This window comes from Bos indicus x Bos taurus, chromosome 15, assembly GCF_003369695.1.
Source record: "Bos indicus x Bos taurus breed Angus x Brahman F1 hybrid chromosome 15, Bos_hybrid_MaternalHap_v2.0, whole genome shotgun sequence".
Lineage (NCBI taxonomy): Eukaryota > Metazoa > Chordata > Mammalia > Artiodactyla > Bovidae > Bos > Bos indicus x Bos taurus.
Window position 1 is genome coordinate 46842637 of NC_040090.1, and position 22546 is coordinate 46865182.

At 46.1% G+C, this 22546-nt stretch overlaps 1 protein-coding gene across 1 annotated transcript in view; it reads left to right on the forward strand.

Annotated features, from left to right (window-relative positions):
* The first annotated feature begins 5124 nt into the window (after window positions 1-5124).
* The window catches only part of INSC (INSC, spindle orientation adaptor protein), a 101074-nt gene continuing 83652 nt past the window's right edge, over window positions 5125-22546 (forward strand). Inside the window, exon 1 of the mRNA XM_027563356.1 lies at window positions 5125-5219. Coding sequence (XP_027419157.1) covers window positions 5164-5219 — 56 coding nt within the window. The 5' untranslated portion in view covers window positions 5125-5163. The remainder of the gene's footprint in view (window positions 5220-22546) is intronic.

A 22546-nucleotide genomic window follows, 5' to 3' on the forward strand; every position in this document is an offset into this window, starting at 1 on the left:
GCAGAAATGAGCTGTCCAAATGAGCAGTCGTCGCAGCAGGCGTTGAATTAAATCAGAGACACTTAAGACTTCAAATCCTTCTTGTAAACGAACCACTGTGGTGGGGAGACACCACCAAGAGCCCTGCAGAACCCAGGCTGCAAGCTCCAGGGTAGGATTTCCCATGAATTAGAAGGCCCTTGGGCAGAGAGTGGAGGTAATGGAGTTTGCTGTTTCCTGCTCACCCCTACCTGTGTCCTTTTCCCATCTCTCATGAGCAAGATAGCATCTCTCCCTGAGATATATTGGGTTGGCCAAAAAGTGTGTTCAGGTTTTTCCATTACACCTTGTGGAAAAACCCAAATGAACTTATTGGCCATCCCAGTATTTCTCAGCTCTTTCTTCTATGAGGAAGAGTGCTCCTACTCTGAGGCTAGCATGTGCCAAGCACAATATATATTATTTTGAACTAAATTATCTATCAGAGAATTTTATGAGTGATCTCATTTAACCCTTATGAGGCTTCTGGGAGGCAGGTATGATTGAGGAAATCGCATTCATGCAGACTGATGCTTTTCCAAAGGTCACATATTTATCAGACATAGAATCAGGATTTGAATCCAAATCTATTAGACTCCAAACTTTAAATTCAGTCTGCAATACCAGTGAAGACAGATGGCATACCGCCAAGGGGTTACTTTGGGTCCATTCTTGGTTTCCTGACATGCTCAGCAGCTTCAGAGGGGTTCTATTCTAACTCTCTGCTCAATAGGATGAGTCCAGCTTAGGTCAGTGGGAGGGAGAAACCACCCAGCAATCTGTGGAGACCTCCCCGAAGGCTGCGTGATTGAAACGGATCTCTCTGCAAATCTGGTGACACTTTAGACTTTAGCTGGGACTGTCGTTTCCCATCCCCTGACCCCTTTGGGACCCGTGTGCATGTGCTAAGTCACTTCAATTGTCTGACTCTTTGTGACCCTATGGACTGTAGCCTGCAGGCTCCTCTGTCCATGGTATTCTCCAGGCAAGAATAATGCAGTGGTTTGCCATGCCCTTGTCCAGGGAATCTTCCTGACCCAGGGATTGAACCCACATCTCTTACATCTCCTGCATCGGCAGGCAGGTTCTTTACCTCTAGTGCCACCTGGGAAGCCCTTTAGACCCACAGCTTTGTCCTAATGACTCACTAAAGGAACCAACCAATGAGGAGCAGGAGATCTGCTCCCCTTACTCCCATTGGTGTCCCACTTCCTTCTACCACTTGGTGCAGTGTTTGGGGGCTTCCTTCTTCCAAGGACTCTTCTGTCCTCTGACCTTGTCACTGAGGTCCGATACTCAGTGAAGCTGCTGATCTCATGGGTTGGGAGGCGCTGGTGAGAGGAAGAGGGCTCTGCAGTGTGTGAAGGGTGAGGGCCAAGTGTGGCCCCCAGGGAACGGAGTCAGACTTACTGTTAGCAAACGCTGGACTTGTGTTGCAAGTCCTTTGTTGCGCTCATCATCTTCACCTGCTGCAGCACCTCACCTCCTGTCTGATCATAAAACCCAGAGACCGGTCCTCTGTCACCTACTAGCTGTGTGATCTGGGGCAGTGCACGTGCTTCCACTGAATTTCAGAGGTCTTATCATCACAGAGGGATGCTGATAGTTTTAAAGGTGCTAATACTATATGAAGCTCTTAGGTGCCTGGAACATAGTACACACTCAAAATGATACAAGCAATTATTAGTATTCTTTGCACTTTATAAACATCAACTAGGCTTATTCTTGATAGTCCCCATTTCATCTTCCAGATCTTCCCAGGTGGCTCTAGTGGTAAAGAGCCTGCCTGCCAGTGCAGGAGATGTCAGAGACGTGGGCTCGATCCCTGGATCAGGAAGCTCTTCTGGAGGAGAGCAGGGCAACCCACTCCAATATTCTTGCCTGGAGATTCCCATGGACAGAGGAGCCTGGCCTTCTACAGTCCTTAGGGTCACAAAGAGTCTGATACAACAAACGACTTAGCACACATGCATCTTCTAGATATGCCCTTACTTGTTCCCCGTCCCCAGTGATTATGAGCTGTGGCTCCTCTGAAAACTTATCTGACTCACCATCTCAGCTTCACCATGTAGGTGCCCAGCTTCTCACTGAGCAAGATGGGGCTTCAGACATCCAGGAGTTTGTCCCACTGGGGAAAGGAGGCATGAATAAAATAGTCTATGCAGAGGGCAGTGATACATGTCTTGCCTGGATGTCCCTAAGCAGGCTCTCCAGCCTCTGGGAACGTGCATAGTCATGTGAACCAAGGTTTCGTTAGCAGACAGCCTCCACTGGCCTAGCTCCTGAAAGGCTGATGAAATAGGGCAATGAGGATATCTCAACTGGGTCTTTCAACAAAATCAAGATATATTAGGTTTATTGCATCCCCCTTCAGCTGAGAGCCCAGTGGTTTCTAATGAAAAGGAAGAAATTGAGCATGATTTGTTCCATCTGGGCTCTAGCTGGCTTCTGCCTAAAGGGCTCACAGATCAGTGATTAGGAATCTGTTTTAGAATTTTGTGGTCACCAAGTGTTTCTAGAATCTCTTGGAAAGTCAGAACATTCTCCTGCCTTCAGGGACCCTTTCTCAGGGTCCCTCAGATACAACTTGATCAGATCTAGACGGGTTCTCTAATGTTCATGGGTGTGCTCACAGAATCCTAACTCGTTCACACTTTCAAGGGGCTTGGAGCTTTGTGTGTCCTTAAATTTCCCTTAGTGTCACCTGCCTTAAGCTGATTTCCTCTTTAACTTTTACTTTGCCCCTTTCTTCTCCATGATGAAGATGGAGCTAAAATAAGATCTGCTAGCTCACTGTGCTCTGATCACGTCAGAGCATTCACTCTGAGATGCTGGTATTTCCCTTTTTGCTTCTTTCATCAGAGATATCGAAAAGGGAACAAATACCTCATTTTGTTGTTTCTAGCTTTTTTTTTCTTTTGTGCCTTTCTTTTCAGGTTGCTGACTCACTGGGTTCCAAAAATATACCTTCTCAATAATGAAAATAATGAAAGTAATAAAAATTGTGATGCTCCTGATGATAAAGAGCCCTCATGGAGCACTGTTATTGTCCTGGGTTCTTTAGATGCTGTGTTTAATAGCATCTCCCCCGGCAAAGCTGACCACAGGGCTGAACACACCACAGACTCTTAGGACATAATAATAACTATTTATTTAGCTCTCCACCTGGCCTGACATTTCTGCATTCCTTACCCTATGTCATTGTTATAATAGCCCTGTAAAACAGATACTATTATTCTCTGTTGCAGATGAAGAATTAGGGCTCAACATAAATATATTAAGAATTCACTCCACTCATTATTTCTATAGACATATCGAATGTTTGCTAAGTGCCCAGCCCTTAGAACCAAGTGGTTCCTGCCCTCCACGGTCTCACAGTCTAGTGGGGCCCAAAGGGCAGGGAGCAGGCAGTGGAAGTGAATCTCTGGAATTATCTAAAGCCCTAATTTGTTCTGGGCTCCTGCCTCCCTATATTTTCAGATTCACTCTTTGTCTTTTGTTCCAAGCATCACAAGGGGGCTTCCCAGGTGGCACAGTGGTAAAAAATCTGCCTGCCAATGCAGGATGCTGGAGATGTGGTTTGATCCCTGGGTTGGGAAGATCCCCTGGAGTAGGAATTGGCAACCCACTCCAGTATTCTTGCCTGGAAAATTCCATGGACAGAGGAACCTGGTGAGCTATAGTCCATAGAGTTGCAAAGAGTTGGACATGACTGAGCACTCATCACAAGGGGTACTTCATGTCCAGCCACATCACTATTAATTAAAGTCCTCCTCCATTCTTCTCTCATAAGGGTCACTTGTAACCATAAGAGTTTAATTTTTCTGGACCTGAGTTGCTGCCCTCCTCAGCTGTATCCTCCCACAAGTTCATGCCTGTGTTTTCTCTGAGGGTCTTGATCTGTTGTTCTCAAGCTCAGAACATGATAGGTGACAGTCAACCCTGTCTTGACTATTGCTTTACTCAGATGAAGGGGACAGAATCTTTATTTTCACCAAGGAGGGCTTCTTATTGGCTTGGAAAAGGAGATGACAGAGAGAGGAGTGGGAAAGGACGGGCGAGGCAGGAGACAACAGGTGGGCAGCTGATTTTATGGAGGAAGAAGGACACTATTTGAGTTGGTCTAATCTGTGAGGCACAGGCAAACCAAGTAGGTGCTCAGTGCTGGGACTGGAGGCCCTGGAACCTGGATCACTTTTATTTATTAGACTATTTATCGAACCAGAATCCTCACTGAGACAAGAACTTTACTATCTTACATACTGGGACGCCCAGAGGTGGGCCAGACCCAGCACTGGTTGATTCAGTGGCTCCGTGATCAAGGATGCAGGTTTTTCCCTGTGTGCATCCACTTTCTTCTCTAGCTGGGTCCCTTCTCGATGGCCAGGTAGTCTCTGGCAGCTGTGGAGTGATGCGCTTCCTTGTTCAGGTTCAGTGGGAGAGATACTATCTCACCTTGCGACTGGCTTGCAGTTAAGGAGAAAGTAAATTTTTCCTGGAAACAGTTCTTTCATGGCTCATTGGCTTGAATTGGGTCACATGCCTATCGCTGAACCAATTCCTGGCAGTTTGGGTGAAATGACATCATCTAAAGTGGAACAGATTTGGGGAAGCAACCACCGTGCCATTACAGGGTCACATTTCCCAGACATAAGCAAAGTGAAGAACCCAGTACTGTGACAGTATATGGTTAAGGAATTAGTATGCAGAGTTGCCAGATTTAGCCAAGAATACAAGGTGCCCGGTAAAATGTGAATTTCAGGTAAACTACAAACTTTTAAAGTATAAATATTTCCTGTGCAATATTTGCTGGTCTGTATGTCCCAACATTTGGTACAAAGCAAAATGGGTTAAGTATGTGTTTGGCGATGAAACCTAAGAAAAATTCTAGGGGTTGATGGTGCATCAGGGACTTAGAATCAAGGTCAGATCTGAGTCTTGCATGGAGTGTGAGGTCAGTGATTCAAACAGCAGAGGAGGGCTGGGGGGCCTTCTCTCCACACATAAGATGACCCCCTGTGGCCAGGATTTGGGAGAGGAAATGACTGGGCCTCCTCACCTGGGGGCCCTGGTTGACCCCATCCTGCCTTCTCTTTGTAGGGCCCCGATCGCTGTCGGCAGGCTTTGCTGCGGATTGGCGTCAACATGATGGCGCTGCCTGGAGGCCGCCACCTGGACTCCATCCCTCTGCCGGGTCAGCGGTAAGTCCCACTGCTGTGTCTCAGGGCCTGGCCTGCCCCATCTGGACTCTGGCAGAGGCCCAGACCCAGGATCCTAGGGTTTGCAGGTGGCCCCATCTCTCAGCACACTGTGCTGGGAGGAGGCTTAGGATGAGGTATCTGGGATACTGCAGTCACTCAGCAAATACAAATGGAACTGGGCTCTGAGACACAGAGGAGTCAGCCACATCCTGCCCCAAGGGGCTACTTTAAGATCCAAGCAGACAATGAAGCAAAGGATCAAGTGGGAAGTGCTGCTCACAGAAGGGGCCCCAAAGGAAGCTCTGGATTCTGTTAGCGACAGGAGGTTGGAGCCACTGGGGGGACTTGGCCTCTCCAAGCCTCTTGGAAGACATCAGACTACCATTAGATGTCTTTCTCTCGAAACACCAGTGGGAGGAGTGGGCACAGAGCTGATCCTTGGGAAACGCTTGTTGCCCTGAGTTGGGCAGTGTGGTGAGGGGGAGGAAAGAATACACCAAGCAGGGAGTGAGGCCTGGATGATGGGCGAAGGAAGATCTAGGGTTCCAGAGCTGCCTTCACACAGGTGAAGGGGACGGGGAGGCAGGTGGAGATCTGACTGGCTGGTCCTGGTGGCCCTAGACAGAAGCAAAGGTTGAGGCACCAGGGCAGCAAATCTCTGATGACAACTATCCCAGTTTGCCTGGTACTGTGCTGATTTTGGCACTGACAATCCCATGTCCCTGGAAACTCCTCGGTCCTGGGCAAACCGGAATGGTGGGTCACTCTAACTTAGGTTTGGTCTGTGGAGGAACTTTGCAGTTTGAGGCTCAGAGCTTCCTCTTAACCTCTCACTTCTTGCTTAGACATTTTGATGGGACTGTTTTGAGGCAGCAGAATCCAAGTAGCCCTTCCAAGGTTGTTAGATCATTGTTTTTTATTGCTTTATATATTGGGTTGGCCAAAAAGTTCATTCAGATTGTTCCATCCAATATTATGGAAAGACCCAAACAAACATTTTGGCCTACAAAAATATTCTGATACCACTACCATCTAATCTCTCTTTTCAACCCCCGCTTGAATTATAGGGGCTTCAACTATGTACAGCATTCATTGCTACATTGTTTGTTCTGTTTTTGAGTATTTTGGGTGTGTGTGTGTATTGCTTTTAAAATCAGAAGGATTTATTAAATATTTGCTAAGAGTCTACTGGAGTTGGATTAATCTCTATGACAGTATCGGTCTGCTCCCCCAAAGCCATTATCATAAAGAGGTTTAAGAAGATGAACATTCCTGAGGGCTGAGAACACTGTTAGAAATGCAGTTAAGAATTTCCTGTGTGGCCTGACCCTGGGAGTAAGGTATAATATGAGACCCAAATATTTTTCCACGTGGACTGTAAGGTAGAGCTCAGAGATGGTGTGATGCAAACCTGTAAGGATACATGCATAGTCTCAGAGATGGGATTTCATGATTTGAGCAGATGTTATCACCTCTGAACACATGACTGACTGGCTTCAACTAATTGTGTGGTTTTATGTGAACTCCTCAACCCCATGGCTTCTTGGCTCCCTCATGTATAAAACAGGGGTAATAATAGTATCTAGACATAAGGTTGATGTGTGGATTAAATGAGCTAATAATACATGTAAAACGTCTGCCATCAGGTGAGAGCTATATAAGAAGGGCCCTTGTTTATTGGGTGCCTGCTACATGTTGGAGGCCCTCTGTGTCTCTTCATGTAGGTGATCTTAGGGGGTTCTTCTAGAAATACTTCGCTTGACCCCTTACTATAGGCAAGTTACCTCTTTGAGAAAATAAGAAATCATGGGCAGACACTCCCATCAGCCTAATATTTTATAATCAGAAAAGAGTAGAAGTGTTCTAGATGCAGAGGAATCTGTCTTTCCATCATCTGTCCTGCCCAGGTTGAAAACCGTATACTCAGATGAGTAGAACATCTGTGGCAATAGGGCTTTGGGACCCCTCTACAGATCTCACAGGGTTGGAATTGTTAGACCAGAGCCTGTGCTGGGGTTCGGGAAACTGACATCACAGGGCAGTTTAGGACAGTGGTTAGGAATCTTGACCCCCCCCACCGCCCACAAAAATTGATTCTTGGTTCTGCTGCTTATTAGCTATAACCTTGGGCTTCAGTTTATTGATCAATGAAATAGAGATATTTATGCTTACATCATCGGGTTGTGATGAGCCTTTAATATGTATATGTTGTTACTATTCACATATAAACTGAACAACAAATTGTTGCTGTATGCAAATAGCTATTATGCTTTATTTTTGTGTAGAAGAAAATGCTTGAAAATAAATCCAAAGATTAAAAAAAGAGATAATATACAAAGTGCCTGTCTGAAACATAGGAACTGCTCAATCAATATTACCATCTCCTTTAGATAAAGAATAAGACCCTGGAGTAGAGAATATGAGCCAAGGTAGATCACATTCTGGAACTCTGTCAGCCCCTGGGAACCACTGGTCTCTCTCTTCCAAGCTCCTCAGAATTTTTAAAAATAAGAGAAAATTAAATTACATAAAAATGATTTAGGAATCAGATCATTATGCTTTTGGAGTCGAGACAGGCTTTCTAACTGACATTGTACAGCAAATATTGATACCTTGGGAGGAAAATACCAGACTAACATGATTCCACAAACACTGCAACCTGCAAAATTGTTTGTTTAGAATGTCTTCAGTCTTATTATTCTGGTAGGGGAGGCAGGCTGCAGAGAGAAGGTGGCAGCGCCTTTACTGTCATCACAATCTCATATTGCCGGGCCAGGCCTACCCAGAACAGTGGGGGAATATAATCCTATTAATCATCTACCACCCTGTTAATTGTCTGTGTTCTGGAGTGTGTGCCTGGGCCACATTCACTGTTGGGGCTCATGTGTATTTACAGCATGTCAGAGGAATTCATTTGTCCAATCTGATGCTTCATTATGAGCAGACAATAGCAGCCGCCTCTTCTTTCCTCTTGTTCCAAGCTGCAGAGGCCTCTCTCGTGGGGAATAACACCATGGTTATTGTCTCCAGATAAATAATTAATGCTGGATAATTGACTTCTTTCTGTTGTGTTCCACTGAGCCTGAATTTCACTCTGGAGTGCCATTGTTCACATCGGTGTACAAAGTAAATAAATATTGTCAAGTTGCATGGGATCATCCCACAGCCTGGGTTAGACCTTTGGTGTTTGAGACCCTTTTGAGTAAATAGCATCAGAAGAGCTTTTCTAGGTATTGGCTCCTGGAAGAGTACAGAAGGTGGGGAACAGAGGTGTCTGAGGCCAGGGGTTGGGATTGTGAACTGAATTGGGTCATAGAAGGGGGTGTGATGGTTGTCAACTATGACCATGTCTGAATATCCTGGGAGGTTTTCATATTTAAAAAAATAATATAATAATAAAAAGCCCATACTGCTGATTCATGTTGCTATATGGCAGAAACCAACACTGTATTATAAAGCAATTATCCTCCAATTAAAAATAAATTTTAGAAAAGCGATAAAATAAAATAAACAAGCCAAAGAACAGGACCCTATTCTTGAAAACTTTAATGTAGGAACCTGAAGATGTTGAAAGCATATAAGCCTTGGGATCAGACTTGGGCTCTAAGCCCAGCTCCACTTCCTACCAGCTCTGTGACTCTGGCTGCTGCCTAATCTGTCTGAGCACCAGTTTTATCTTCTATAACAAGGTGACCGTGGTCATTGCTTTAAAAGGTCGTCTAAGTGCTGGGGTCTAAGAAGGAAGGTCTCTCTAGGCCTCTGGGTGCCAACATACATTTTACAAGGCCATCCTGGTAACAGTAAGGCATCCCCCACCCCCAATCTCCCTCCCTCAGCAGTAAAAACCCTTGCAAGCTTAGGTTCAGATACTTCCCCAGAAGTTCATGAATTTATTGCTGGCAGTAAAGGGGACAGCGGATCGGCTCTCTGGGTAGCTAGAGACTGTGGTGCTGTGTCTCTAGCTGATTTTGTTCTTCTCGGGTCTCTGGGCTCCCATCTCTACGATTGGTACATCAGTTCTTGCTGTTGGCTCTGAGCTGGATGGTAGTGGTTCGGGGATCCAGACATGGTGGTCAGGGTGCTGCCACCTGTCTGCCTGCTCCCAGGATTGTGCCCGCCATCATCGTGCCTCCTCTTCTGCAGGAGGCCCAGGCCTTTGAATTAACAGTCTCTATGGTGCGGTTCCTGCAGGGTGGACTGGAGGCCAGTCTGAGGGATGCACACAGGGCCACATCCAGACATGTCTCCCGCTCCCCCTCCCTCCCACCCTCCCTCCCTTTCATTGCTTCTCTTACCCACAGATCAAGCTGAGACACTGACATTTTCTCTCTGGTTTCCTGCTTGTGAGGGTGGGAATACTGATGAAAGGACTTTACTAACCCCCGTAACAAAATTGGCTCACTCTCATTCAGCACTTGCTATGAGCTGGTTGCTTTTACACATAGCAATTCACTCAGTCCTCATCACAGCCCTTGTGTATACTTACTATTATCTCTGTTTTGCTAATGAGGGGGCCATAGGTTGGGTTCCCTGGGAAGCAGTCATTGAGATGGGGTTGAGAGTCCAGGATGGTCATTAGGGAGTGCCTTTGGGATTGACACTTGTGGCAGGAAAGGAAGGAAGCAGGCATGGCCGGTGGTGTGGGAGTGGGGTGGGGGCAGGGTGCAGATGGTGAGCTGTGATGCCGGCTTGATGACAACTCAGCTGACCTCACAGGGACCTTTGGGATCAGAGTTGTTCATTGGCCAGACAGGCCAGGACCTTCATATCCCACCTTCATTCTGTCGGAGTGGGCGACTTTGGGCAGAGCATGACCTCAGGTAAGGTAGCTCTGAAAGTCCTGCCAGCTGGGGACAGCAAGTCTTTCCTTTGAGGAAGAACCCAGATGCCACATACAACGTCCGTCCCATGAGAAAACTGAGGCTTGAGGAGCTGAAGCTGCTTACTTGTCCAGGACAGGCTGACAAAGAACAGAGCCAGGATACATGTCCTCAGATGGTGCTTGAACCTGAGTGCCAGCCAGTACTCTATTCCAGCTGTCTTTTCCATGATGTTCTTGAGGGCATCACATGAAGAAGTCATTCATTCATTCATTCATTCAGGTGGTTGTTTATTCATTGTTGTCTTTGTTTAGTTGCTAAGTTGTGTCTGACTCTTTGTGACCCCATGGACTGTAACCAGGCTCCTCTGTCCATGTGATTTTCCAGGCAAGAATACTGGAGTAGATCACCATTTTCTTCTCCAGGGGAATCTTCCAACCCAGAGATTGAATCCGTGTCTCCCATGTCTCCTGCATTGGCAAGTGGGTTCTTTGCTGCCAAGTCACCAGTGAAGCCCCGTTTATTCATTAGTATTCATTAAGTCTTCCACAAAATTTCTCTACAAGTACGTATTAAGTGCAGATCACGTCTCTGTATGGGGCTGTGTGCTTAAGGACATGATGGTGACTGAATCAGATGTGGTGCCTTTCCTTGTGGAACTTGTTCATTTATCTCAAGTGATCAGGCTTGGATTGGAAGCAAGTATACAACCGGGGTCTTTTCTTTGGGATGTCTCACTGGGAGGGAGAGATGTCTCACTAGGTTTCTGTTCAGCCTGGAGTCTGAGATGAGTCAGCTGAAGCCTGTGGCAGGCTGGCGGCCTCCTGGGTCACCCCTGGGCTGCTGGCGAGGACCCGCCCAGCTTCCCTGAGCCAGTGAGGCTGTCGTGGGCCAGCCTGTCTCCAAGTAGATAATGGCTTGCATGTGTACGCCCTTGCTCTGCGGCTGGTTTTCTGCTGCCGGTTGCTTTCTGTGCCCGCGGTGAAATGTGCAGACTGTAATTGTCAATGGGATAATTGGATATTTTCCTGTTTAAACCTAAAGGAAGGCTAGAATCAAATTCCCTTCCTTCTCCCATCTCCCAAGAGAAATCCACAGAAACGTAGGGTGTGACCTTGTAAAGACATAGGAATAATGATTCCATTTTTAAGAGAGGAGGTTGGATTTAAAATCCCTTATAGTGCCGGGAACTGGGATCATAGAGGCATCGAATGTTGTTGCTGGAAGTTTCCTTAGAGCTCCCTGTATTACGAGATGGGGAAATTGAGACCCAGAGAGGGGAATGGAGCTGCTATAATACTCTCAGGCCCCCTGCTGCTCTCTGTGGAGTCCTGCCTTCCCTGAGCTGTGTTTCTTAAGTTTATTATCCCAGCTAGCCTCCAGTGATTTCTAACAGCTCTGTGTCCTAGCTCCAGTGGAATCCTCTTATTAGCAGTGATCTGTAATAGATTTCAATTTCATTCATTCACCCGTTCATTTGAATGAAATTTACTTTAGGCTAAGAACTTACTTTGGGCCAGGCCATGAGTAGAACTATAATGAATTATGTAAATGTCATCCTTCTGACTCAATAAATATCCTGAGGGTCAGTCATTTCTGATTCATATTTGTGCTCCTGTGGTTAAAATGCACACGAAAGAAGCTCAAAAACTGGTTGTTGAATGAATAAATGTTTAATAAATGACAAGTGACTAACCACTGAGGCGTCTCAGGTGACTGTGAGAAATTTAATTCCTTAGCTCAAAGTTTGTTCCTTTCTCCAAGCAAGCTGTTTTCATTCTTTATGGTAGAAAACTGCCTCATGGAGGGAAAGGATAAGCTAAAGTTTTACCTTGATTAATTTAAATACTGTTTCTGAGTGGCAGCCAAAGATTTAATTGGTTGAAGAGTCAGATAGTTGGAGAGACTTTTTCTTCTCCTAAAGGATAGCAATTCAGAAATATTTTTAATCTTTTGGTTTTATGTTCATTGGAAAAAATGTCTCTGCGATTTCATCATTTAATGTCTTGCAGGAGAGCACGGTGCAGTGGGGAGCAGTGACCAGGGGCCAGAGGCTGGCCTTCCTCCCACCCTGTCTTCCTTCCTCCCTTCCTTCCTTCCCAGCCCTGGTTCTGCACTCACCTGCTCTGTGTCTGCAGACAATCATTTCCCTCTCTGAGCTTCGTTTTCTTCACCTGAGGATGAGGAGGTAGGCAAAAGTTTCCCAAGGACTCTTTCAGTGCTAATGTTTTAGGACTTTGTGAGTGAGTTTTGGATGGTCTTTTCCCTTTTCTGGACAAAAAGGATCCCACTTTAGTGCCTCAGGGCTGTGAAAGAATCTCATTGACCAAAACAAGCAAGGTCTTATTCCTTTCAGTGAAAAGCATGAAAAGGTTTTGTGTTGGCCTTGTAGCTGGGAAGGAAATTGTAAGACATTTTAGTTTGGGAGCCCCTTCCAGCATCTGAGGGTGTGCCTTGTCCAGGTTTTATGGAAGCCCCATGGTATAGCCTGGAGAAGTGCTTTATGAGGGGGTGGGTATAGAGCACCCAGCTTCGCTGGAATAAAATACAGATAAATCCATGAATCCCAGCATTCCAACACGCTTCTTGATTTGAAGTTCTTACTTTTGACTGAGTCCATTCCACCCCTCTGACTACTCTTAGCAACTCGCCATCTTCCCAACATGCGGCTCCATGTCTCCACTGCTTTGCACATGCTGGTTCCTCTGTTTGAAATCCTGTCGCCTTCCAACTCTGCTGCTTCTAGTACACTTGAAGGCATCCTTCTAGCGTTAGCCTGGGACACTTTCTCAGATCCCCTAGCTTGAGCTGAACTTCTCTGTGCTCCCCAAATTCCTTCTGATTACTTCAAAATGCCACATGGAACATACTGAGCCATAATTGCTTATTTAAAACCGTTCATTTATTCATTCAGCAAATGTTCGTCGAGTGCTTATGACATGCCAGGTGCTGTGCGAGGTCCAAGGATCATGTCACACTGTGATGGAAGGTCCAGCCCTCTTGGAGATCACATTCTCACTATCTCTCCTATATAATCCCAGCACCTAGCTTGGCCCACTGGGATGCTCAGTGGAATTTGGAGGTCATTACCAAGTGTTCTTGGCATAGAAAAGTATTCTTTTACAGAAAAGTCTCCGCTTCACATTAGCAGGTAGAATAGAATAAGGCAGATCGAAATTTCAGACTTAGAAGGAATAATTGAAGTTTCAGTCTGAGTGAAAAGAATTTAAAAGGAGCCAACAAGAATGTAGACAGAGATTTCCATAAACTATTGCCCCCCAGTGTTTTGGGGGAACCCTGGATGCCAGACCTACAGGATTATCTGGCAATGAGACATTGATATCAGAAGTTAGGGGCCAGGGCATGGGTCTGCTGGACTGCGGAAAGCTGTTCCCTCTGGCATCTGAATGGTGTGGTGCTGTTACCTTCCCCCAGTGATGGGCTTTGAAGAGTGAGGCAGGATGCGAGCAGAGGCAGAGCAAGGATGGGGAAGAGTCCTCAGAAGGGCACTCCTCACTTTGCCCCATCTCCCTGGCTTCCCACTCTGGCAGTTCTTCTGGTGCAAACTTGTCAGAGATCTGTGATGATGGGGCCAGTGGCCCAGTAGTTCTGTCCTGAATTTAAATAACATACACCTCATTCTGTCTCAGAAGGAAATAAGGCAGGATTTGAAAAATGACTAGGCATACTGTGGTCTTTAAATGATCATAAGCTTTAAAAAGACTTATATACGGTAGCAATGAACCTCTTTGCAGGGCAGGAAGAGAGGCACAGACACGGAGAAGGGACTTGTGGACACAGAGGGGAAAGGGAGGAGGGGACGACTTGACAGAATACAGTTTACATGTATATAGTACCATGTGTAAAACAGTTAGTGGGACGCTTCTGTATAACACGTGGAGCTCAGCTCAGTGATGATCTAGAAGGATGGAATGGGGGTTGGAGTTGGAGGGAGACTCAAGAGGGAGAGGATATATGTATACATGCAAGAGAGTGGAAGTGTTAGTCTCTCAGTTATGTCCGACTCTTTGCCACCAGATGGACTGTAGTCTGCCAGGCTACTCTGTCCATGGGATTCTCCAGGCAAGAATACTGAAATATGTTGCTGTTCCCTTCTCCAGGGGATCTTCCCAACCCAGAGATCAAACCCAGGTCTCCTGCATTGCAGACAGATTCTTAAACACTATCGCCATCTGGGAAGCCCATACATATATTTATGAAAAAAAGGCATTGATAGTCATGTAAGAATGGTTTAACATGGGAGAAAGAGCCCCAGCTATGGATTTGAGGGTGTGAATATCAGTAAAATTGCTGAAGACTGTTAAAAAACATACTATTTAGGTAAGAGCAAAGCTCTGGTCTCAGACTGCATAAATTCTTGTTTCCACTTAACTCAAGATCTCCACCTTGAGATCTTGGCCTAGTTACTTCACCTCCCAAATCTCAGTTACGTGACCTTCACTGGATTGTTTTTGTTTGTTTGTTTTAATTTTTACCGAATGTAGATGCTTTATAATGTTGTGTTAGTTTCTGCTGTACACCAAATTGAATCAGCTGTATATATAGATATATCCCCTCTTTTTTTGTGATATCCTTCCCATTTAGGTCACCACAGAACATTGAGTAGAATTTCCTCTGCTCTATAGGTTCTCATTAATTATCTATTTTATACACAGTAGTCTGTGTATGTCTATTTTGAGGGTAAAGTAAATAATTAAGATTGGACCAAGCATTTAGCACAGTGTCCAGAATTTAATAAGCACTCAATTCTAACTTCATTATGATTATTAACAGTGAGGTCTTAGGCGAGTTAAATAATGCTTCTAAGCCTCAGTTTTTACCTCTGTATAATGGGTGGGTAATCACCAACCATCGAACCACTGTGTGGGCTGAAGGAGAGAGTTCTTGGTTCCCAGAAGGTGTCCTATTGTTGGTAATTCTTCCTGCTTACTGTGTGGGTAGTTAATTCCTTCTGATTTTAGACACAGCTCAGGGAACCCATTGTTTCATTCTGTAATTCTTTGGTATATGACTATGCTACTCCCTTCCCCTACTCCAACTCTACCCTGGATAAATTCCAGCTTAAAAAAATCTATCTGACCAGTAGCCTGGTATGTGGAGATAACTGTGGTTACATCTGGCTTTGGGTTTTGGAATCTGCCAGACTCCACAAAACCCAGATTTGGGGGCTCAGTCACCTCCTTCCAGATGTCCAGGAAGGCCACCATCCAGAAGCAAGGAGCAGGGCAACTGGGGGAGTAGGCAGCTCTTGGGAACTCTGCTGGGAACTGCACAGGCTCTTGTGAGCCTGGTTCACTGCTGGGATGCCCGCCTGCTCCCCAGGCACAGGGGCATCTTCCTAGCATCAGATTCCAGCTCACCAAGGAGACAGAGGAAATCCAACCTCGGTCTTGGCCCCTGGCCCCTCCAGCTCCTGACTGTGGCAATTTCCACCATGAAGGGTATGTGACTCATTGCCAGTCCATCTGCTTTGACCTTGGTTTTCATTTCCTCCCTTTGTATGAGAAGTCAGACCATCTGTACTAGGAATGGGAAGATTTCATGTCTAGTGTGATGGCAGCTCCAGGTTCACAGCTGAGGATGGTTCAACCACTGGGAGCTGCGAGGTGTGGGGCAGCAGACAGTCCCCACTGCACAGCAAGAGCTGCCCTGTTCAACCAGACTTTTTATCTTGGGGGTCAATCAGCAAATACAGTAGGAAAGGTGGCGCCCTGGGAACTGGAGAGCTAATGACACAGAATCTGACGAGCTCTGCAATTATGGGATGCTCAGTCCAAACCCTAAGGAGCCGCAGTCCCCGGACTCCAAAATTGAGAAGAACATCTCATTATGTGGCGGCACGGTGACCGCGGCTGGGAGTGGACCGGCCTGTGGCGGGGCCGTTCCGGGCTCTCCAGGCCTGCTCTCCTCCCTGGGAAGGCGTGGGGCTCTTCGATTGACCCCTCTGTGAGGCCCCACACCCACTTCTGCTCTGACCTTGTGAATCCTGCTTGTCATCGTGCCCCACCCTGAAACCAAGCAAGATGAAAACTGACCCCTCCCTGAATGGGTTTCCCGTCAGCCAGGGCAGCACCGGGCACCCAGACCAGGCCCCAGGAGCCAGCCTTGCTCCTTCTCCTCCTTCACCCTCGCATCCTCTCACCTCGCCTCACCATCCACTTCTTCCTGGCCCATGCCATGGTCTTTGTGCAGCCTGCTGTCCTCTCTCGACTGTACAACCTTCATCTCCTGGCAGGTCACCTCCTGTACAGTATTTAATCCACTGTGGTCCCTTTTCTACTGAGTCTCTGCACAGTTATGTCACTGCCCTGCTCTGATATGTTTTGAGTGGCTCCGAATTGCCCTCAGGATTAAATCCAAATCCCTAATCATGGTATTCAAGGTCTTTAATCAACTGATCCTCCTCTCTATCCTTAGGCCCCTTCATCGGGCCCTGAATTGAGTCTAGTGAAACTTCTAGTTGTATTACTATTTCTGTGTCCCCAGGCGTTTTTGCATTTATGTGGAAGCCCTTTGGCCCTTGTCATCCTGGCCAACTCCTCTCCTCTAAGAACCAGGGCAAATGTCATTTCCTTTGTGTACATATTCCCAGGCGAAGTCAGGCCCTCTGTCTCCTGTGATCCCAGACTCTCCTGCTCACAGCTTCTTCCTCTCAGTGTGGTGTTTAGTTGATATGAGGAGAAGGTCTGTGCTCTAGAGCATGGGTCTGAGTCTTGGCTTCACCACTTACTGACATGTGACCTCTCCCAGAAGAAGTCTCTTTGTCTGTAAATGAGATTAATAACAGTCTTCTCTCCCAGGGCTGTGGGGAGGATTAAGGAGATAATATATTGAGAGAGCTTAGAACACTGCCTGGCTTATTGCTGGAACTCAATACATGAGCTACTGTTACAATTATGACCAGATTGGATTCTTAGTGCTTTCTTCCCTGTTCAGGGTCTTGCCTGAGCTGTGTGAGCACTGGGATTTTCTTCTATTCAGCTGTGTCCTCAGCTTTTAGAACAGACTGGTGATGAGAATGCACACAGAAGACACCAGGGCACTAGGGCTCCCAGCCTGGCCCCAGCACGTGCTGCAGGACCTGGTGGGACAGGCAGCCTCTCCTGACCTCTGCGTCTAGGGTCCTTTTGAAGCCAAAGCCTAAGGATGCCTGGAGTCTGCCCAAAACCAGGGACAGAGGACTCATGGTCACAGCCTAAGGCTGGAGCTGCTGTGAGAGTGGTGGAAGAAGGGGGTCAAGGTGCTAGGGGCTGGAGTCCACAGCGATGGTATAGATCTGCTCTTGGAAGCCCTCTAGTGGTGACTTCTGGACTCTCACCTCCCTTTCCCGGAACCCCATGGAGGTACCAGGATGGCAGCTGTGATGTAGGATCTGTGAATTCTCCTAAATGTTTCACTTTGGCAAATGAAAATACTCTCCTTAAAGTGAAGAGGAGAATACAGTGGGAAAGATAAAGCTAAAACCGTCTTGTCTATACTTCAGGTCCTGTGTTACAGCCATGAAACTTGAGGCCAAGCAAGGACTCCGCTTGGGGATGTGAGAAGGCATTTATATCTTTACCTGACAGTCCTGAACATGCCACCTGCACAGAGCATGGCCTTCACAAGGCGGGTTAGAGTGGCATTTAAGAAAAGACAGGGTCTAGAGTCTAATGGGCTGGGTTCTGAGCCAAACTTTGCCACTGACAATCTGAGTGATATCTGATAGTTCATGTAACCTCTCCGAGCTTCAGTTTCCTCATTTGTAAAAATAAGATAATTATGGCGCCCTGCCCTCAGGGTCACAGTGAGATCTGCACAAAGCCATCCCCATGGTAGTTTGGCCCAGGGCCCAGTCTCAATAAATGTTAGCGGTAATGGTTATGGAGCTTATCACAATAACCCCGTGAGACGGTACAGCAGTGCAGGTCATTGTTATTCCCATTTGATAGATTTTTAAACTTAATTCAGTTCCATAAATATATACACTGAGCATTTTCACTATATCAGGTCCAGTGCGAGGGGAAGCGTGGAGGGCAGGCATGACAAACAGAAGCCCCGCCCTGCTATGGACTAGTGCAGGGGTCTCCTACCCCTGGGCAATAGACAAATGCCAGTCAAAGGCCTGTTACATGGATTTCACAGCAGGATGTGAGCAACAGGTGAGCAAGTGAAGCTTCATCTCTATTTATAATTGCTCCCTATCGCTTGCATTACCACCTGAGCTCCACCTCCTGTCAGATCAGTAGAGGCATCAGATTCTCATTGGAGAGGGAACCCTACTGTGCTTGAGTCATCCTCAAACCATCCACCCCTCACCCCCAGTCCATGGAAAAATTATCCTCCATGAAACTGGTCCCTGGTACCAGAAAGATTAGAGACCTCTGGGCTAGTGGATAAACAGATAGTTGAATAATTGAGACCTGTGTCATGATGGGGGAAAGACAGGGTGCTTCAGACACACAGGACCCATGGGAGGTAAGCTCATCTAGGAGTCAGAGACACCTGCCCCAGGAGAGACATTTGGGACAAGATTTCAAGGATGTGTGGGCACCAGCAGGGTGCAGAGGAGACAGGGCGAGAGGGATCAACAGCTGCAAAGGCTGGGGGGCTGGAAGTCTCAGGAGGCACTGAAAGAACTTGGTGAGGCTGAGACAATGGTTGGGGAATGAGGGGGAGAGCAGGTCAGGGAACTGAGGCTCAGAGAGGGCAAGTGTCACATGCAAGGCCACACAGCTGTTAAGAGGTGGAGTGGGATGAGGACACGTGATGGAGCCTCATCACGTTTTCTTGCTGTGAGCAGCATCATGCCAGTTCTTATATGTGTACTGACAATGTGCACACATACATGTATCTTTTTAAGAGGTTCAAAAATAAGTTGTTCCTGAGTTAAAGAAAGACCAGGGATTATTAGTAGCATCTTTCTCTGGGGGCTTCCCTGGTGGCTCAGATAGTCAAGAATCTGCATGCAGCCCAGGAGACCCCGGGTTCTATCCCTGGGTTGGGAAGATGTAGGAAATCCCTGAGTAGGAAATGGCAACCCACTCCAGTATTCTTGCCTGGAGAATGCTATGGACAGAGGAGCCTGGCAGGCTAAATTCATGGGGTCACACAGAGTCAGACATGACTGCAGGACTAACAACAGTTTCATTCTCCGAGGGCGTCTAAAATGCCAGGGTTTCATAAAGTTAACAAGATGGGCTTGCAATCATCAGAGAGGAGGCAGCTGTGAAATGTACACATGAAATTGGCTGCCTGGACTGGAAATAGTCACCTGGAGACAAATTCCTGTTCTTTGGCTTTCTGAAAGAGAAAACAGCAGTGCACCCCATAGGTGCTGGACAGACTAGAGGGGGTGAGTCTCAGTTTTCCTCCTCTGTAAAATTGGGGATGATAAAATAGGATCCTAAAACTGCAAGACGGGCTTCCCTGGTGGCACAGCAGTGAAGAATCTGCCTGCTAATGCAGGAGACATGGGTTTGATTCTTGGGGCAGGAAAACCCCCCTGGAGAAAGAAATGGCAACTCACTGTAATATTCTTGCCTGGGAAATCCCATGGACAGAGGAACCGTCAGGCTATAGTCCATGGGGCTGCAAAAGAATCGGACACTACTGAGAGACTAAACAACTGCAACAAGTGCAAGACAGATACTGTACGTCAAGCACTTGATATGTGCCTGGCATGCAGAGGTACTCAAAAAATATCTCCTTTACAGCATGCTTGGAACGAGGCCAGACTTTTTAAAAATTGACTTAATGCATCCAAATCTCTTTCGTACCTTCAAGTCCTTCTATAGGTCAGTGGAAGCCACAACCTGGAGAAACAGATGGGACAGAGTGACTGTAATGCCATTATCCACGTCCCCTTCACAAATTACTCCCTGGTATTAGCTTCAAGGTATATTGGTGGGCCATTACTCCTGTGAATATCTGAAAAGTAGGATCAACTCTCTAACCATGTTATACTGGACAGTTCAATTAACAGAAAGAGTTGTGGAACACATATGTCAAAATGGCTAGGATGAATAATGAAAATGAGAACATCTCTACCCTTAAAATGTGAACTAGGAGTGGTCAGGGATGGAGAGGTAGAGAATTGTCTGCCCCTTTCACAAAAGCCTCAATGCACAGAAAGGCCTGTGCTGCTGCAGCCCCGCGTGGGTCAGAAGCAGGGCGATGAAGATGCTGGAAGACGAACAAGATCAGGGAGCAGCATTTCCTCGGTCTCAGCTGGCTGGGCTTCACTGGTTCACCAGTGCCTTAGTAAAGAGGGACTGGAAGTTAATCTCCTAACCATACTGTAAATTATTTACAGTTTGTTACCTAAATAATTATGCTTGAATTAACTGTTTAGTAAACAATTTATAGTTTACTGCATAGCAGAGATTGTCATTCTAAATTAATCTATGTGTTGTTTTTATAAAACCCTTAGTGAGAGAGTCTTCCGGGTTGGGTTGTAGAATGGTGTGGGGGCCGGGTAGACCCAGCTGATATCTGATGACAAGACTCCTCGGATGTCTCAGGAGGAATCCTCATGTTTCCTCAGAGTGAAATCCCAGAGTGCCTGCAGTGGCTTCCAGGGGCCTCCAGGATCTAGCTTGAGTCCCTTCTCACCTCTTCCTGATCTTTCCTTTGTTCACTCCATTCTAGCCGTGTTTATTTCTGTGCCATTTCTCAAACACCCAGGCCTACTCCAGCAGAGGGTCTTCGTACCATCTGTTCCCTCTGCCTGGAATGCCCAGTACCTGTATTTAACCATGGTTGGTTTTCTCTGAAGCATTTACTCAAATCCTACCTTCTCAATGAGTCCTGCCCTGATCCTTTAAGTGGCAGTTACCTTCCTGCTTCCCACATGAACGATCTCATCCCCACGTATTCTTACATCTTTTGAAAAGAAATTATCTGCGTTTGATGTACTGCATGTGTCCTTAGCTGTGTTTGACCCTTTGTGACTCCATGGACTGTAGCCTGCCAGGTTCCTCTGTCCGTGGGATTTTCCAGGCAAGACTGCTGGAGTGGATTGCCGTTTCCTCCTCCAGGGGATCTACCAGACCCAGGAGTTGGAGCTGCATCTCCTGCAATGGCTCTGCACTTTTAAATTTATTACAATTTATTGCTATTGTCTGTTTTCCCTGCTAGAAAGTACCTTCCATGGGACAGGGATGTTTTTTGGCTTTTTCACTCTGTATCCCAAGTGGCTAGAAGAATTCCCAGCACATTGTAGGCACTAAGGAAATATTTATTGAATAAATATTCAGAGTTGAACGTGTGAGGGTATGGAGGCCACGCACTCTGCCTGGAGGCTGGAAGTGCCCAGAATTTTGGAGAATGAAGTTCGATGGGAGGAAGTCCAGTGAGAAGGATGAGCCCTCTTCAAAAAAAGAGACAGTAGGTCCATTGGATTCAACTAGTCTCAAACTGAACCCATCTTCCTATCTTCTGACCTGGTTTTGCCTGTCCATTCATCTGCTCAAGTCAAAAATCTGGGTCACCTCTTGGACTAGTTCCTGTCATTCTTCATCCTTATGATTTGGTATCGAAGTCCTATTGATTTTATCTTAATTGTTCTTGAGTGATTGTCTCCCAACACCACTGCTGCCGCAGGAATCAGGGCTCCTTCTTATACTTGAACGTCCTTTTGGCTAAATATAAAATCCTTGGTTTCCCTTAGTGTTTTGTGTATGTTACTTTACTTTTTTTTTTTTTTTTCCTAGTAAAAAGGATTGCTCTAAAAATATTATTATAGCCTAATTTTGGTCCTTTATAAGTAACATGGACTTCCCCAGTGGCTCAGCAATAAAGAATCTGCCTACAATGCAGGAGTCACAGGAGATACAGGTTCGATCCCTGGGGTGGGAAGATCCCCTGGAGGAGGGCATGGCAACCCACTCCAGTATTCTGACTTGGAGAATCCCCATGGACAGAGGGGCTGGGTGTGCTACAGTCCATAGGGTTGCAAAGAGTTGGACATGATTGAAGCAATTTAACATGTACACAAGCATAAGTTAACATGCACTCATTTCTAGATGCACAAAGGATTTTCTTTTTTTTTTAAATAAAAGTCCAGTCTTCCTAGGATGTGCTTTGTATGCTTGTTTTCATTTATGTAGTATACTCTGTATCTATAATTTTCTTAAAAATTTAAACTCATTTTTATAATGGTTACTTAAATAGTAAGTTATAATTTCCTTCTGTTTTGTGAGTACATTCTACTGGCATTTTCTCATTGTTATTATTCTGCTCTTTATTCTATTTCTAAAATAATTGTACATGGGATGATACTTCAATAAACTTTTGTTGCTCATTTCTATGTGAAATTAGATTTATGAACATTTGCGGGGGGGTGGGTGCATTTAGGAAAGCTGTTCTAACTTCATAGAGCTCCATTGTCTTTTGTTTTTGTATAGGGTTCAAAAAACATAGTGATCTGCCTCCTAAGGTTCCTAGCTCTGTTCTGCCCTTCACGTTGGACTGAACATCTCCTCCTCTGTCTCTGTTGTCTCTGTC